The sequence below is a fragment of the Pseudonaja textilis genome, chromosome 12 (genome assembly GCF_049901715.1).
Source record: "Pseudonaja textilis isolate UNSWEBS1 chromosome 12, rPseTex1.2, whole genome shotgun sequence".
Taxonomy (NCBI): Eukaryota; Metazoa; Chordata; class Lepidosauria; order Squamata; family Elapidae; genus Pseudonaja; species Pseudonaja textilis.
The window spans coordinates 14,986,232-15,004,157 of record NC_142001.1 but is presented as its reverse complement, the minus strand read 5'-3'; the positions used below and the strand labels follow the sequence as shown (position 1 = coordinate 15,004,157).

The 17,926-nt window shown below is 40.5% G+C and overlaps 1 protein-coding gene across 1 annotated transcript in view; it reads left to right on the top strand.

Moving 5' to 3' along the window:
- The window catches only part of PCDH11X (protocadherin 11 X-linked), a 566,008-nt gene that overhangs the window by 80,298 nt on the left and 467,784 nt on the right, over positions 1–17,926 (top strand). Inside the window, exon 2 of the mRNA XM_087941083.1 lies at positions 11,881–12,464. Coding sequence (XP_087797209.1) covers positions 11,925–12,464 — 540 coding nt within the window. The 5' untranslated portion in view covers positions 11,881–11,924. The remainder of the gene's footprint in view (positions 1–11,880; positions 12,465–17,926) is intronic.

Sequence of the window (17,926 nt, the reverse complement as noted above, 5' to 3'; positions counted from 1 at the left end):
AAAATAAAAATAAAAGGTGGATAATCGAAATGAATGGATTTGCAATAGCAATAGCGCTTAGACTTACATACTGCTTCACAGAGCTTTTACATCCCTCTCTAAGTGATTTGCAGAGTCAGCCTATCACCCCCAACAATCTGGGTCCTTATTTTACCGACCTCAGAAGGATGGAAGGCTGAGTCAACCTTGAGCCAGTCATGATTGAACACGGCTGTGGGCAGAATTGGCCTGCAGTACTGCATTCTAACCACCGCACCACCACGGCTCTTTTATTTATGCACTATAAGAATAGGAGAAACGGTGGGTTGGCTCAAAAATATTTCTTTCCTATGTAAATTAATTCGAGAAATAATAAATACGTCCTTGTTTAGTCAAATGAGTCTACTGCAAGTTTGAGAACATCTGGATTTGGGGAGATTGCATGACTACATTGGGATATCAGGTTGAATTTTAGGTAGGAAAAAAAATTGTGCTGCAGAAATTCAATCTCAGCCACTAATGTAAGCGCAGTCTTATGGATTCTTCTTCTTCTTCTTCTTCTTCTTCTTCTTCTTCTTCTTCTTCTTCTTCTTCTTCTTCTTCTTCTTCTTCTTCTTCTTCTTCTTCTTCTTCTTCTTCTTCTTCTTCTTCTTCTTCTTCTTCCTCTTCCTCCTCTTCTTCTTCTTCTTCTTCTTCTTCTTCTTCTTCTTCTTCTTCTTCTTCTTCTTCTTCTTCTTCTTCTTCTTTTCATTTGAAAATTATATGTTAGGTATGCTGATCGCTGATCTTTTCTTGCGTTGTGTTTTTTCTTGTGCCAATTGTACTGCTTCATTGCTTTAATTGCTGTTGGGAAGTGCTGTTTTGAACATTGAACTGTGCCATTTTCGTGCATTACGGACTTTTTTTTAGTGGGCTGTAGTTTTCCCATCTAAGTAAATTGGAGTAGATATCTTATCAGCAGGGAGTGCTTCACCTTTTTTCTCCATGCTTTTTGCCCTCATTCTCTGCATCTGATGCTCGTGCCCAAGGTCTGGCTATTTCCTGACTGTCTTGCTTTGCCCTCTATTTTCTGAGTGTTACTAGTTTATCAGAGGAGTTAATGCAGCATGTGATTATTAAACGGATGGCAGTTCAGGATATCTGAAATATTTTTAGCTCAAATATCTTCCCTTGGGCATCAGAAATTGAGGCTATTTGGTGGCCAAGAGGTGGTTTGTTGGAAAATGCAATATAGGTCCACGTTGGAGCAAACATTCATTTTGAGGTGCTTAAATTGCAAGGCCCCCTTGATGACCCAAGGAATTTATTTATGGGAGTTTTGTTGCCAATAAAATGAGTTGAGATAATGATTCCGACTTCTGCTCATTTCTTCTGATTTTATTTGACCCAACCTCTTTCTGGATGAGAATTCAGGAATTTGAGCAGCTAAATTTTCAGCCCCTCTTATAAGAGAGAGGGGCTCCCTCATGCCCTCAGAAAGAATGAGATCAAGTCAGAATGTTTGGACTTTTCCTCATATTCATGTTAGTAGCAGCAAGGGAACAGCTACAAAACGCTGTCTTCCTATATATTTAATAGCTTTCAAGCCTTGCGGTGTTAATTTCTTGACATTCATTTTCATTGTCTGTCCCTTAATTTCCCAGGGAAAAGATGTATGCAATATAGTGATGGGAAATTGAACTAAGCTGAAGATTTTTCAAAGGTCCCTCAAAACAGAACTGTCAACATTACTTCCTTTTTATTGTTGTAAGCTGCCATGGTATAAATTTGATAACCATGGCAAAACATACGGCAAATTACTTACATAAATAAATAACCCTACCAAGTAGAATCCTGAGAATGGCAATCCTGTCACTTTAAGGTGGATATCAGGTTAAGAAAGTTCACGAGAAAATTAATCTTTTTGGTGGATCATACTAGTGGTGGGATTCAAAAAAAAATTACTACTGGTTCTGTGGGTGTGGCTTGGTGGGCATGGCAGGGAAAGGTTACTGCAAAATCCCATTCCTTCCCCAATCCTGGGGGAAGGTTATTTCAAAATCCCCATTCCCTCCCCACCCCACTAACCTACTTTCCAGCTCCGTTCTCCTGTGCAGGGCAACGAAAGAAGACCCAGCCAATCAGCTGGGACTCGGGAGGCAGAAAATAGATGGGGGTGGGGCCAGTCAGAGGTGGGATTTGCTGGTTCTCTGAACTACTCAAAATTTCTGCTACTGGTTCTCCAGAACTGGTCAGAACCTGGTGAATACCACCTGTGGATCATACCATTCAGTAGTAAAATGTGTGGTTTTCATGGAAGAATGTCTCATTGTATCTCCATTTTTTTCTTTTAAAAAAAGCTCAAATAGAATATGAGGTGAGACAAACTTATTTCCAATCTGAAAATAAGAGTACACTACTAATAAGAATAAATATTTCTTCAGCAGACTTAGTCTGAACTATGAAGGGGTACAAATTCATTTTTCTGCCTCTGAGGTAGGCGGATGTTTTTTTTCTTTCCTGATATTAGTGGGCATCGAAACTGACAAGAGTAGAAAATTTATGGAAGAAACAGCCTTTAATTAAATAGTAAATAGTTGAAAAGTTGTGTGTGTAGGCTTCGCACATTCTGAGTCCTTCTCGAGTGAATAAACTTCTTTCCTCCATTACTTACTTTTCTTTCACTCCCCCTTTCCCCCCTCTTTTCTCTTGATCATTCCAGGTGCCTCCTGCCCCTTGTTTTCACTCATCCAAACTGGCAAGTGAGCTGAATAAAACATGACATTCGAGATGTCAAAGAACAATGTTCATTGTTCACAGGCAAAACCATTCAAGGTCTCCTCCCTACCTCTTTACAAACAAGCTAAGCCACCAAACTCCTAATAAATCTTGCAGTTGATGTCTGTGGTATAAATTTGATAACCAGCTGTTACTAGCCATCAGGAAAGTGGTGGGGGGGGAGGGGAAGAACACTCATCACAATTTTTGTTGTACTTGTCCCTTTTTTTTTTTTTTTTTGGCTTGGAACTTTGCTATGTCTAGAGCTTGATTTGCAAGGCTGGAGGCTGGAAGGAGGTGGTGGTGAGAGAAGGCTGTATTCCTTCTGAGGGCATCTCTCCATCCTACTAGATCTTGAGTGATACAGAACTCTTGTTGAAAGAATCCTTGAGTGTGAACTCAAGCAATGTTGGACTGTGGGGTGGATCATCAACAGCAACAAAAAAGGGTTGAAAATAATTATATCTTGAGTGAGAATGCCTCCATAATAGGTCTGATAGGAGCTGGTTAAACTCAGAGTAGAGTAGAGTAGAGTAGAGTAGAGTAGAGTAGAGTAGAGTAGAGTAGAGTAGAGTAGTAGAGTAGAGTAGAGTAGAATATAGACTAGACTAGACTAGACTAGACTAGACTAGACTAGACTAGACTAGAATAGAATAGAATAGAATAGAATAGAATAGGAATACAGAAGATAGAATCTAGACTAGGCTAGGCTAGGCTAGAAATAGGAATAAGAATTAGAATAGAATAGAATAGAATAGAATAGAATAGAATAGAATAGAATAGAATAGAATAGAATAGAATAGTATTCATTGTTGGCCAAGTGTGATTGGACACACAAGAATTTATCTTTAGTGCATATGTTCTCAGTGTACATAAAGGGAAAAATACATTCATCAAGAATCATAAGATACAACACTTAGTGATAGCCATAGGTTACTAATAAGCAATCAAATCATACTAGGAAACAAATAAAACAATATAAATTGTAAAGATACAAGCAACACGGTTATAGTCATAAGTGGGAAGAGGAAGTGTTTTTACAATCTAGTAACTAATTAACCCAGAAACATATAAACTACTATCTATCAATCTATGATCTGAAGTTGTTTCTTCAAAGCTGAATCTCTATGGAGATTCTCAGTCACTCAGATCATAGTTATGTCAAAGTTATCTTTTTTTTTTTAACTTCAAAACTGTTTTTCTTTTCTTTGAGGAAGATGTAGAAAACATTTTGATTCTCATCCAAGAGATCCCGTTCTGATGGTAGTGGGGATGGAACGACAGGTGCTGACAGTTGAGCCTGGATGGGTGTGGGTGGGTGGAAGGATAGCTTCTGATAGGATGGGGGGAGGGGATGGAAAGGTTGTATTTCTCTGCAGTCATCTGCTCATTGGCACTCTCCCTGAGAGCTCTTGAGACTATTAGGAGGTTTATCTGTGCTCTCAGAGTCACCCGAATCAGGTTGCAGTTGGTTGTTGAATCTTCTTGGAACTCCTGCAAGGGTTGCATTGAAAACTGGAGATAAGTGGTGTCTTTTTCCTCCCCCTTTGTTGAGGAGAAGGTGGTTCAATTCTAACATGGATGGATTCTTTTACCTCTCTTTCAACCCTGGCCCCATTCCTGGTTGTCTGTTCTAGCTGGCGGATTTTCCCCTCTAAATACGGTAAAGGTTCCCCTCACACATATGTGCCAATCCTTTCCAGCTCTAGGGGGTGGTGCTCATCTCAGTTACAAAGCCGAAGAGCCAGCACTGTCTGAAGACATCTCTGTGGTCATGTGGCCCCCATGACTAAATGCCGAATGTGCATGGAGCCCTTCCCACCAAAGGGGTCCCTGTTTTTCTACTTGCATTTTTACATGCTTTTGAACTGCTAGGTTGGCATAAGCTTGGAAAGTAATGGGAGCTCATTCCGTTATGTGCCGCTAGGGATTCAAGCCACCAAACTGCCCACCTTTCTAATCGACAAGCTCAGCATCTTGGCCGCTGAGCCACTGCGTCCCTACCTCCTCTAAATATTTCCTTGTATTTCTGCAGCCCTCGGGGATCTTCTGAGCACGCTGGCATCTTTTTGTATGTGGGTGGTGTTTCTTGAACTACATATAGATCGACAAATATGCAATGCAATGTCACAGCGGGTACACATTGTTTCTTATTTGATAGAGCAATAAAGCCTAGTGGGATACATACTGCTTGACTGGGCCTGTTAGAAAGCCACACTCTCATCTCGTGTTGCCCAACAAATTTCTGTCATCCACCACAGGTGCCTCTGACAACCATGGAATGCTGGAAAGTGAAAGGGAAGGTGGAGGAAATTGCAAGGCAAAAACTGTGCTTTGCGGGAGTCCAAAATAAAGAGATTGCTGTTTAAGAAAATGTAACATTGGAAGAGGACGGAGCATTTGCACGGCTCATGGGGTTGTTGCTGGCCATTTTTCACACCTTTTTGCCCTTCCTTTCTCATCACAAACCCAAGCACAGTGCTACTCCTCTTGTGGATTGACAAGATGCTTCTCCAATAGTGGATTTGACAAGAACAGCTGGAAAGTTGTCATTCGATATCTGAAAAGTTGGAGAAGGTTTAGTGATTGGGTTTGCGAGATGGGGAGCAAATCCTCCAGCTAGAAATGTCTCTTGCTTTAAAATCAACATGGATTGTGGAAGGTCGAATTTGTAGCGATCTAACAATAAGTTCAAGATTAGAAGCACAAATATCAATGGCCTGGATCAAAGAGTCACTTTGCCAGCAAATAACTTTGGAGGCCAGTTTAGAAAAAGTGTAGATACATAAATTTATAACATTTTTATTTCCTGTTCTGGAACATTTCCTGTAATGTGTTAGCATACAGAAAAGAATGAATGGCAGGGTTAATTTAAAACCAGATGTTATTTGGAATGGGCAAAGAGAGGCAAAGGAAGGCGAGAACAAGCTGCCACAAATACTCTTTCAGGAATCTGAAAATATAAAAGTGGTTTTATAACACAGACTAGAACACATTGTCTAGTCTTGTCTTGTCTAGATTAGAGTAGACTAAATTAGAATAGAAGAGAGTAGAGTAGAGTAGAGTAGAGTAGAGTAGAGTAGAGTAGAGTAGAGTAGAGTAGAGTAGAGTAGAATAGGGAAATAGAATAGAATTTTTTATTGGCCAGATATGATTCTACACACAAGGAATTTGTCTTCGGGAGTTCTAAGTTCTAAGTGCATAAAAACTATAAGTGACTAGAACATAGAACATTCCATAATAAGGGTGAAGAGACCTTGTAGGTCTTCTAGTCCAACCTCCTGCTCAAGCAGGGAACCCTATACAATTCTGGACAAATAATAGAATAACAGATTTGGAAGGGACTTTCCAAATCCACTTCCCTGCTCAGGCAGGAAACTTTATGGTTGTCCACTCTTTCCTTGGAAAACCTCCAGTGTTGGAGCACCCACAACTTCTGGAGGCAAGTTGTTCCACTGGTTTATTGTTCTCACTGTCAGGAAATTCCTCCTCAGTCCTAGGTTGCTTCTCTCCTTGATTAGAGAGAAGTTCTAGGTAGGAAGTTTAATTTCAAAGGTATCTGCTGAGTCTTGCTTTTGCAGTTTAATTCCCTTTGTTTTTAGTTGGACGCTCCCCGAATTTTGGGTTATCGGTGAGATATAGAATCAGTAGCTTCACAGAGCTATCATAATAGCTATTACTGCAAGGAGGTCTAATGGTATACACATATGTATATGTGTATACACGTGTGTGTGTGTGTGTGTGTGTGTGTGTGTGTGTGTGTGTGTGTGTTAATTTAAAAAAAACATACAAAAACATATATAGGAGCAGGAAAGGGCAAATCTTGATAAACCAGGAAATATGCAAGAAGGAAAAAAAAAAAAACCTAATTTGAAGACATGTACTGTTTTTTTTTTTTCCTAAAGGAAACTTATGCAGATATGGGCGAAAAAAAACAGACTTAAATTTGGTAAACATTCTTTTTGTCGAATGTAGACTTTTATTGTGTTTCTTTATATATCCACAAGTGGGTTGAATGCCGAAAAAAATCTATACAGAAGGAAAGAGACTGTACTGAGCTCTGTAATCCCAATGCTCGGATGGCAATTAGCCATTTATTTTAATAAGCGCAAACCCGAGCCATCTCTTGTAAGCCTTCATTCTCCGATTGTTTAATGCTTGTTTTCTTTTATTGTTTGGCTAGCTACAATACAATCCAATTTTAAAAGAAAGAAGAGGAAAATTAATGCTTTATGAACACAGAACAATATTCAAAGAGGAGGGGAAGAGGAAGAGACTGTATTTTTATGGTGTTTAATTCTATCTTGCAGTTTGGCGCAGAGGAAGTATATATTTATTGTACTCCCATGTACTTATAAATCTCCTTCAAGTCATTAATCTGGAAAAGTGCTTTGTAGTTATGAATGCATCTAACCTCACCATAGTTATACACCAGTCCTATCCTACCAAGGGCTACACTGGCTGATTCTTGACTTGCCAATCTAAATTATGCTTTTACATATACTTAAGCTTTATATGTGATACAGTACATGGTTGTCTTCCTTGATGTTTTAAAAACACTAGTGAATCAGAGGAAGTGTTAAGAGGAAACAAAACCAACCAACCAGAGATGAAAAATATTTAGGGGATGAGTTGGGGTGCAGAGGTGGCACAGACTGCAGGATTTCAGGCTAATTCTGCCCACAGCCAGGAGTTTGATCTTGACCAGCTCAAGGTTGACTCAGCCTTCTATCTTTACGAGGTTGGTAAAATGAGGACCCAGATTGAGTCAGGCAAGAGGCTGACTCTATAAACCACTTAGAGAGGGCTGTAAAGCACAGTGAAGTGGTATATAAGTCTATGTGCTATTGTCCTTCTTTCCCCTTTCTCTCTCTTTTTTCTTTTTCATTCCATTTTTCTCTGTCTCTCTCTTCCTTCCTTCCTTCCTTCCTTCCTTCCTTCCTTCCTTCCTTCCTTCCTTCCTTCCTTCCTTCCTTCCTTCCCAGTGGTTAAAATGCAGTATTGCAAGCTAGCTCTGCCCATAGTCAGGAGTTCAATCCTTATCGGCGTAGGGTTGTCTCAGCCTTCCATCCTTCCAAGGTTGGTAAAATGAGGAGCCAGATTGAGTCAGGCAATCAGTTACAGGCTGACTCTGTAAACCACTTAGAGAGGACTGTAAAGCAATGTAAAGTGATATATAAGTCTAAGTGCTGTTGCTATTTAATCCTATTTGATACATTTCTAAAAGGGAAGCTTTTTTTAAAAAAAAAGAATGCTCTCATTTGAAGTATATATTTTAAAAGATGTTGCACCGAGTTCATTGCACTGAAAAAGAAATAATGGGTATTTGAGTGCTTGGACTGCTGTCTGTGGTATCTCACAGTAATTGTTAATGCATGGTATGCGATCCTAAGGCTGAAGAATTTAACCTCCCTTAAACTGCTTGGAGGACACTGAATAGGTTGAGAGTTGGAGAACCTAAGTATAAAACCAATATATGACAGCAATTCTGATTAAAATCCTCATTTCCTTCATAGCTCAGAAACAAAGTTCATCCAAATAGGAATTTATTAAGGAAGTCACACTAGCACATCTGGGAAAATCTGAATCTGAGAGTTCTGGGTTTTCCCTTCCCAACTGAAAATCAAAAGCCCATCCCCTGCACCCACCAGTCCATCACATGGCCCAATCACCCATCGTCCCAACTGGAGACATTCCTCCAGACACTCCTTTGCAGGTGAAGGGTAACTTGTCCTTGACTTTATGAGAAAAATGTTGTTATGTCTAACCTTCCAGCTCTCCATGAAATCCTCCCCTCCCAAATTCCCAGGGAGCTTCTGAGTAAAATATGGCTTCCAAAACTGACAATATATTTGAGTGGAGGCTCTTAGTGGATAACAACAAGAATGTGGAGAGACACAGAGTCCAGCCCATCTGCTGATATGTCAGCTACTACCAGAAACATGTACTGATTTTTGGTCAATGATGAAACCAAGAAGATGGCGTCATTTTGGCAGTTTAAAGTTTGATAGGAGATACAGAAGGAGGAGGAGGAGGAGGAGGAGGAGGAGGAGGAGGAGGAGGAGGAGGAGGAGGAGGAGGAGGAGGAGGAGGAGAAGAAGAAGAAGAAGAAGAAGAAGAAGAAGAAGAAGAAGAAGAAGAAGAAGAAGAAGAAGAAGAAGAAGAAGAAGAAGAAGAAGAAGAAGAAGAAGTAGTCATGACAACAATACGCGCCTCAGAATAATCTTGCAGGATCCAAACAGGGCCCGTCACTAGAACCAGAGGGTTAGTTTTCTGAATTTTGGACTCACTCTGTAGCTCATCTTCAGGCAACATCTCTTCAGCAGAGTGTGTGGTAGAGAGAAGTTCCTTGAAGATGGTCTCCAGCACGAGTTCAAAATCTGAGAAGACTAAACTTCTGTTGAGGGACCCAGACTGGATCCTGCAAAAAATATGTGATCCTAAGAATAATGGAGTCTAGAAATTAGGGGTAGGTTAAGTTGGAAAGCCATGAGCAAGGTCAATGTATGGCATGGATAACTTGTTACAAGCCTACCTTGTAACCTACCATGTAGCCTACCATCACCAATGATCTCTTTTCTAAAGAAGCCAGCAAAGGTAGATCAATCAATTCTTTGGATATTTATGAAACCACTTGCTATTTTTTTCAATTTTTGGAAGCTCCATTTATTACTTTCAGATGCATTTCATCCAGTCTGGGCTTAATTCTGGAAGATGGACATCATTCTAATTCACTCTGCCTTCCATTCTGAGTTTTTCATGTGAGAAAACAGACAGGACTATTTGTGCTTTTTAAAAAGCACCAGGCACCACTGCTCTCCTAGAAGTTGGATGGAAATTAAAATGAGGGAGCGACTGTTTTGTCATTTTCCTGAATAATAAAAAACTCAAGTCTGTGCTTGATTCCTGATGACTTCATGAAAATATTCACATAGCTTTCCTGACAGCTATACAGAAATGGTTTGCCAGTGTGTTTGGGGGGTGGTGGTGCATTTTTAACTCCTTTTCCTATTGTAGTTGATAATTTCTTCCTATCAAAATATTTAGCTATCTTGATCCTATTCAGCATCTAACCCAAGTTGAAATAGAGTAGCATTGTCAATTCCATGCTCCAAAGTATAGGTTTTGATCAGTTCTGAAGAACCGGTAGCGGAAATTTCCCTTTCTTCTTTTCTTCTTTTCTTTCTTCTTTTCTTTCTTTCCATGGTAATCAGGGTGGGATCTGACAGTGACAAGGGAGAGCTGCCTCCATTTTAGATCAGGTAGCTACTGCTCTGACAGGAATATCAGATTTGGCATGTGATCCAGTGGTGGGATTCAAAACATTTTGCTACTGGTTCTGTGGGCGTGGCTTGGTAGGCATGGCTTGGTGGGTGTGGCAGGGGAAGGATACTGCAAAACCCCTTTTTCCTCCCTACCCCACTAACCTGCTTTCCAGGTCCATTCTCCTGTGCAGGGCAACCAAAGAAGACCCAGCTGATCATCTGGGACTCAGGAGGCAGAGAATAGATGGGGTGCGTGCGTGTGGCAGGATCAGTCAGAGGTGGGATTTGCTGGTTCTCTGAACTACTCAAAATTTCCGCTACCGGTTCTCCAGAACTGGTCAAAACCTGCTGAATACTGATACTTCTCTGCTCTGGATGATCAGGGTTAGGCCCACAGCCCTCATGGTGGCCATGAAATCCTGAGCCACCTCAAATCTCACTCCTAGACAAGGCAGATTGAAGCCCTCCAAGACCATAAATCTAGGGAACTCCACTGTTAACAAAGAAATGGAGTTAAAGATATTCAACCAAGGAGGTTTCTGGACACCAGGGTACAACAGCAATAATTCTTAGAGCACAGATCCTTAGAGTGCAATTTAATGAACAGGATCCCATATCTGGTGATTGATGGTAGATTACAGATCAACAGTATTGGAAGGGACCTTGTAGGTCACCTAGTCCAACCCACCCCACCCCCAAGCAGACTCTACACCATTTTTGACAGATGGCAGTCCAAAGTCTGCAGTGCCTTTGAAAATTGTAGGAGACTCCTGGGTGGCAATTGCCAAACTCCTCTCCCAGAGTTGCAGCTTATGCCACACCTGAAATAGAGATGGTTATATTTCTGAAAGGATTATCAACACCCAACCTTGTCCTTATTAGAGCCTCGTTTGGCATTTAGGAGCAGCAGTCAAATGCAGGCCCACCGAAAGTCTGCTGACAAGGCCCTGGAATTGAGACTAATGAGCTGGAACATAGATCTTGTTTAAGACATTGTCCAACATGCCCTAATAATGGCCCACTCCCTGTTTCCCACCATATCTCCATGCCCATCACCACAATACTATGTTTCCCTATCACCATGGCAGTGAACTGGGATGGGCTTCCAGATATGGGTGGTTGCTGGGGGGAAAAAAAATGAGTGAATAGAATTAATTGGATACCAGATTTAACTGATGGTGTGTTTTGGAATCTGTATATGCTGTGCAATCCTAAAGGTTATATTTCTTGCTATTGTGAATAGCTTGTTGTGAATAGTGGACTGGAGAGTGGAGTGGGGTAAGGCGGAATGGAATGGAATGGAACGGAATGGAACAGAACAGAACAGAACAGAACAAACAGAACACAATAGAATAGAAAATAGAATAGAAAATAGAATAGAATAGAACAGAACAGAGTAGAGTAGAGTAGAGTAGAGTAGAGTAGAGTAGAGTAGAGTAGAGTAGAGTAGAGTAGAGTAGAGTAGAGTAGAATAGAATAGAATAGAATAGAATAGAATAGAATAGAATAGAATAGAATAGAAGGGACCTAACTCTAACCCTAACCTCCTACTCTATACCAGGAAACCCTATACCAATTTCAGACTAATGGTTATCCAATCTCTTCTTAAAAACTTCCTCACAACTTCTGGAGACAAGCCATTCCACTGATTAATTGTTCTCACTATCAGCAAATTTCTCCTTGGTTCTAGGTTGCTTCTCTCCTTGATTAGTTCCCATCCATTTGCTTCTTGTCCTGCCCTCAGGTGCTTTTGGGAATAGCTTGACTGTCTCTGTGGCAAACCCTGGTGAAGAAATAAATGAGATTAGTGCTCTCTCTCTCATTGCATTTTTAATAACAACCTTTTCTTTTCCTTCTCTCTCTCTTTCTCTTTTTCTAGCTCTGCTTGGTGTTCAGCTGGACAACACCTTAGCTGTTCTGGAGATGGACTTGCTTTCTGGGACTTACCTCTTGGCAGTCTTACTGGTCTGCGTCGTGTTTCAGTCGGGCGCTCAGGAGAAGAATTACACCGTGAGGGAGGAGTTACCGGAAAATGTCCTTATTGGCAATTTGCTGAAGGATCTCAACCTGACCCTTGACCCCGATGTGCCCCTTTCATCCCCGCTTCAGTTCAAGCTCGTGTACAAGACTGGCGATGTCCCCCTCGTCCGCGTGGAGGAAAATACCGGAGAAATATTCACCACGGCCAACCGCATTGATCGGGAAAAGCTTTGCTCTGGCATTTTTAGTGAGAACCGTTGTTTTTATGAGGTGGAAGTTGCAGTTCTTCCTGATGAGGTCTTCAGGCTGGTCAAGATTCGATTCCTGATTGAGGATATAAATGATAATGCTCCTCTTTTCCCCTCCACGGTCATCAATATCTCCATCCCTGAGAACACCGCGATCAATTCCCGCTATTCTGTCCCGTCAGCTGTTGATCCTGACATTGGAGTGAATGGCATTCAACATTATGAACTCCTTAAGGTAAATGGTAGTCCTTTGGCTGAAAAGGATGCTCAGGTTTTCCCCACCCCCTGTTTATCTTTTCTTGCTTTTCTTTCCTCTCTCATCCTTTTTCCCCTCCCCCCTTCCCCTCCCCCTCCTCCTCCTCCTCCTCCTCCTCCTCCTCCTCTTCTTCTTATTCTCCTCCTCCTCCTCCTCCTCCTCTTCCTCCTCTTCCTCCTCCTCCTCTTCCTCCTCCTCCTCCCTCCTCCTGCTCCTCTTCCTCCTCCTCCTCCTCCTCCTTTCCTTTTACCCAAGGAAGGCAATGGAATGGTTCTTGGATAATCATCGGTTTTCTAAGCATTTCTCTTCTTCTGTTAGTAGCTGCTAAATGTCTATGGAGATTCTCAGTCACCCAGGTCACAATTGTCTCAGAAGGGCTTTTTCAAAAGGCAACTGGTCATTCTTTGTTTTACCTTGAAGACGTTTCGCTTCTCAACCAAGAAGCTTCTTCAGTTCTCCACCATTCGGTCAGAACAGAAGAAACTTCTCGGATGAGAAGCAAAATGCCTTCAAGGAAAAACAGGAAAAAAAAAAGTCCACTTGCCTTTTGCAAAAGCACCTTTGGGGCTACTCTCTGCTGTTCTATTTGGCTGAAAGACACATAATTAAACATGGTAGAACGGGAAAGGGCATTACCGCTTGTGGGCTGCACCAAAAGTGTTTGTGAAAATGACTGGGTGTGTGCTAGCTCCTTCCCACCTGAGCCCAAGTTATCCGTTATCGGAATCAGTTCTCTGTTTTGCATTTAGCCCCTTGGCAGGGGCCATCTGTTGCACCGCGGTGATGGGGGAAAAAGACTTGACACAGAGAAGATAGACAGAAGGAAAAACCTAATCTCTCCTCACTTCCATCCACCTGTCCTTGGAATCCCAATTGAGATGAATTGCGTATGGCAATCCATGTGCCTATCTCCTCCCTAAATGTTCTCCCTAAGTGTTATACAAAAAGAGGGACCAGCAATTTCATTGTAGAATTTCCAATATAGTAGTGCCCAGAAGCTTAAAACAGAGAAGAAATAAATTATCTATTCAGCTTAATTCTAGGTGGAGCAGGTTTTAGACAATGCAAAGTAGGAATATTTTTGGAAGAAGAGGGATGAGGAAAGGAATTCAATATTAAGAGACCGTATGGCAATTTATTCAGTCTTGCCATCCCAAAATTTAAAGAAGGAAGGAAATTGTGTCTCGAGTCCCACAAAGCCAGTCTAGTTCAAAGAAACAAGATCTGTACAGATTTCACTAAGGAACTTTTAATGCTAGTCTAGGGTTTCAAAAGAAAAAAAAAATCTATGTGAGAAATTTGCCAGCCTCATTTATAAAGAGTTCATTCAGGTGGAGTCTCTTTGAAGGTTGTGAAATGTTTCTTAGCAGGTTTCTAGCCACCTGGGCTGAGTTGGTTGCTGATGGGATTAGCTGCCAATGGACTCCCCTCCTGCCTTGATTATTCTTGTCTACTCACCCTTTCATTCTTTTCAATCTCTTCCACATTCAACCAATTTTCACGCCTTCTCCCATTTTGGTACTACTCAGTGAATGCTAAATGGTCAGCTCCTTAAGAAATGGCTGTGCTTAGATGTCTTTTTATTCCCTTCTTCTTTCTTCCTTTTTTTTTTTTCAGAACTTGAAGCCTTTTTTAAATTATGATTAATTGCCAGGGAGAAACTGGATGTAGGGATGATACTTAGTCAACCTGACCTGCAGCTCTAGCTGTGAAGCATATGAAAACCAACAAGGGAACCCCATGGAATTAGATATGCAGCGAACCAAATTAACTTTCTCAGAGAAGCAAAGATGAAGCTTTTTAACTGACTGGCTCAGTCAGCATGCTTTGGTAATGCTTGGGTAGATTAACAGAAAAGGGAAAGGAAAATTTACTCTTGTACACACAAAGCAACTCTAACTATGGCTTTCCTATATATATATAAAAACCCAGTAGAATAGCTGGCGTACATGTTCGTTATATGCTCTGGGTCCTTCCTTCCTTTCCTTCCTTCCTTTCCATCCTTCCCTCTCTCCCTCTCTCCCTTCCTTCCTTCTCTTCTTAAAAATATCCATAATTCTGGAGGCAAGCCATGTCACTGGTTGATAGGTCTTACTGTTAGCAATTTTCTCCTTAGCTCTAGGTCACTTCTCCTTGATTCATTTCCAATATATCCAATATTCGTATGGATATTGGATATTTCTTAGTGAAAATGGTTCTGATGATTGATCCAGATTGGATCGTGCAACATTATCCTGGGACATTCATGTTCATTCATGTTTCTGGTTCTTTATCTTACATTCTGATCTTGTTATCATACATACAAACACCCACAAACTAAGATACATGCATTTTTTTTCCAGTTAAGAAAATGGTTTTAGTTCTTTACTTGCACACAGGTTTTTTTTTTCTCCCCTTATAAAATAATAGAATTAATAAAGCTGTGTTGCAGAGCAAAATCTTATTTAGTTTTGCCATCAAATAACTTTTATTGCTGGGTCCATTTTTCCCATGCTTTTGGATTCTGCAAACTTCCTTCCACAAGTAAACTGCAAGATTCAAGGTCTCAGCTTTATTTCTTACAAAGAGTTTGATTCTTAAATAATTAGCAAAGCATTGGTGGAAAATGGGAAGGCAATCCAATGATTAGATGGTCATTAAATGCTTTGTAAAATATGTCTTAGCTTCAGAGTCTGTGATAACCAAAATAATATTAGCACACCTGTTGTCTGTGGTCAAAACATTATCTAGTTTCTTGTTGGTTAAAAATGAGGCGAGATGAATGAAAATTGCAAGGAAATTGCCTGGAGTTTACTCGGTTTGGAGATTAAAAAAAAAAAACACGAGCCTTTATAAATTGTTCAAAATGATGTATTTTTATGCGTCATAGGGCAAAGATTCAATTCAATTGAAGAGATGGAATGAGAAATGAAAACAGCAGGATTCTTCTTTTTTAAAAAAAAATAATAATAGTAGACTTAGTTGCCTTTTGCTTGAAGGGAAGAAGGAAGTGCTTTTACAACTCAGCTGAAAATGTTTCCAAGGAGAAAGAGGAACCATTTAATAAATGAGAAGATATTAATGAGGGTTTGAAACAGCTGAGTTATTAGATAGCTTTTTAAAAGGAAAGGGAAAGTAAATGGAAGAGCAAAAAGGAACTGATTTTTATCCAGCAGAAGAAAATAAATGACATATAAATAAATGGCTTTGCAAAGAAATATTTGCCAGCAAATATGGAGGGATAATAGTTTTTTTTTTTTTTTAAGTTCATTAAATTTGTTTTGGCCAAGAATACCAGTTCTGCTAAAATTGTATAGGGTTGACTGTACTGTACAGCAAAAATGAGACAGTTGCTTCAGGCAGTATATCTTGAACAGTAGCAGTAGTAAATTTGGAATAAAACTTATAAAAGCTACCCATTATGGATTCCGTGCACCCTATAGATTAACTTTAATATATATTAACTCCTCTTTGAATATGGGGGATACTGTTGTTTTTCTCTAGTACGAGACCTTATTCAACACCTACACTAGCACAAATGTCAGGTGATAAAATCCATGATTATTCTAGTATTATTCATACCGTGTTTAAAATTTGGTCTAATGGTGTTGCAACCAAATCCTTAGATGTGAATTTGACCGTGACTCACATATCTGCTCTCATAACTCAATCAGGGCCTTAGTGAAAAGGGTTATTCTTGGATTCAAGTCTGTCTTGCAGTAAGGGAAAACGCTGAACAAACTTTTAAGGTTGCTGAGAAATGTGAGAATATAGTACACAGTCGTCCCCCCCCCCCCCCCCCCGCCCCAGGCACATGCATACTACTCTCGGAATTGATAACTGGATTTCACATCACATGTGTCAACTCATAAAATATTTCTATGGTCTTTTTAGAGTTGCCCACAGAAAGGGAGAGGGGGAGCAGTGCAGCAGCTTGAAAACCGAAAGTGCATTCCATAAATGTTTTCAAAGATAGTAACTAGGTGACTGAAGTTTCGTCCCAAGCAAAATTCTAATTGGAAAGAATGATTGATGACTCTTGGTTATGAATGTGTCCCATTGGAGAATATGAATTATGATACACCCAGGGAGTGGGGGGAAAACCAGGGTCAAGGGTAACAATAAATTATGTGTCTCAGAGTCGGCTATACCCAGACAGTGCTGGACATGTTGACTCCCAATAAATCATTTTTAAGTTTTGGAAGTTTGGTTTGAGACTCATGTTTTAAATGCGGAATCTGCTGGAATCCTGGCAACATGTTTTGTTTAAGGATAATTTATTTGATGCACTGGGACCATGGACAGAATACATTGAACCAACACTTGCATTTATTTTCCTGAGAAGATTGGTTTCTCCATGTAGGGATGTGTTTTTTTGGTTGTTTTTTTGCTCCATTTGATTAGTTCTTCCTGCTGATGTTTCTCTCTTACAAAAGACCATGTTATTTTGGACAGTATCAAAGAAGGACAAAGAAGCCCATCCTTAACCAAATAGGTTAATTCCAGTGGTGGGATTCAAAAAGTTTTATCACCGTTTCAGTGAGTGTGGCTTGGTGGGCATGCTTTGCATGCGCACGTGCACCAAATGTGCACTTTGTGCAGGCACAGAGGCATTCCAACTCACCTCCTGCAAGCCTGTTCTCTCCCAGTTGCTTCAGCAGCTGCTGCTCAGCAATCTGCACTTCAAATTCAGAGGATAAAGGTGAGTATGGGAGCCCAGGTGGGTGGGTGGGCCCAACAGCAGAATGGCAAAGAGAACCAGTTCAGTCTCTGCCGCTCATTGCTGCTACTGGCTTGGCAGAACCAGGCCAAACCGGTAGAATACCACCACTGGTTAAACCCTGATTGAAATGACAGCAGTCAAAGGAGGAACTTTCAAATAGACGTCTCAGGATTGAATTGCGTCAACATTGACTGGGTAGCCCAAGATCCACTGGGATCTGCTGGTGTTTCTGTTCTCTACTGGTGAGACTGCTTGCATCAGTCAGATTGTCATAAACTGTAGCTCTCCAGCCCATTTAGATTCATGCTGCAGCGGACTTGATTTAAGACTGAACTTTTCAACTCATTAACATAATCAATGGGTTGCGTTGTTGCCAAGTCTATCCTTAGGCCTCCCCAAGCATTCCAGCCAGGTTTTATTTGCTTGCTTTTAATAAACTTAAGGTGTTTGTCATTGATAGCCGTAGACCAAGTTGTTGAGATGGTATACTACTGTAACAGTAAATGCTGATATAACAAGAAATTGAAGACATCACTCAGACCAGGTTCATGGAGACACGGATGAAATCCATCGATCAGTTTGTGAACATGATGTGAACTTTTTTTAAAAAAAAAATAGATGTCCTTCCAAAATGGGACTATATTTAGTCAGTCAGATTCTAAATACTTTTAATTGAGCTGTAGGGAATGGCTGTAGGCAGAAATCCACTAAAATATATATTTCTGTTTTAATACTCCAC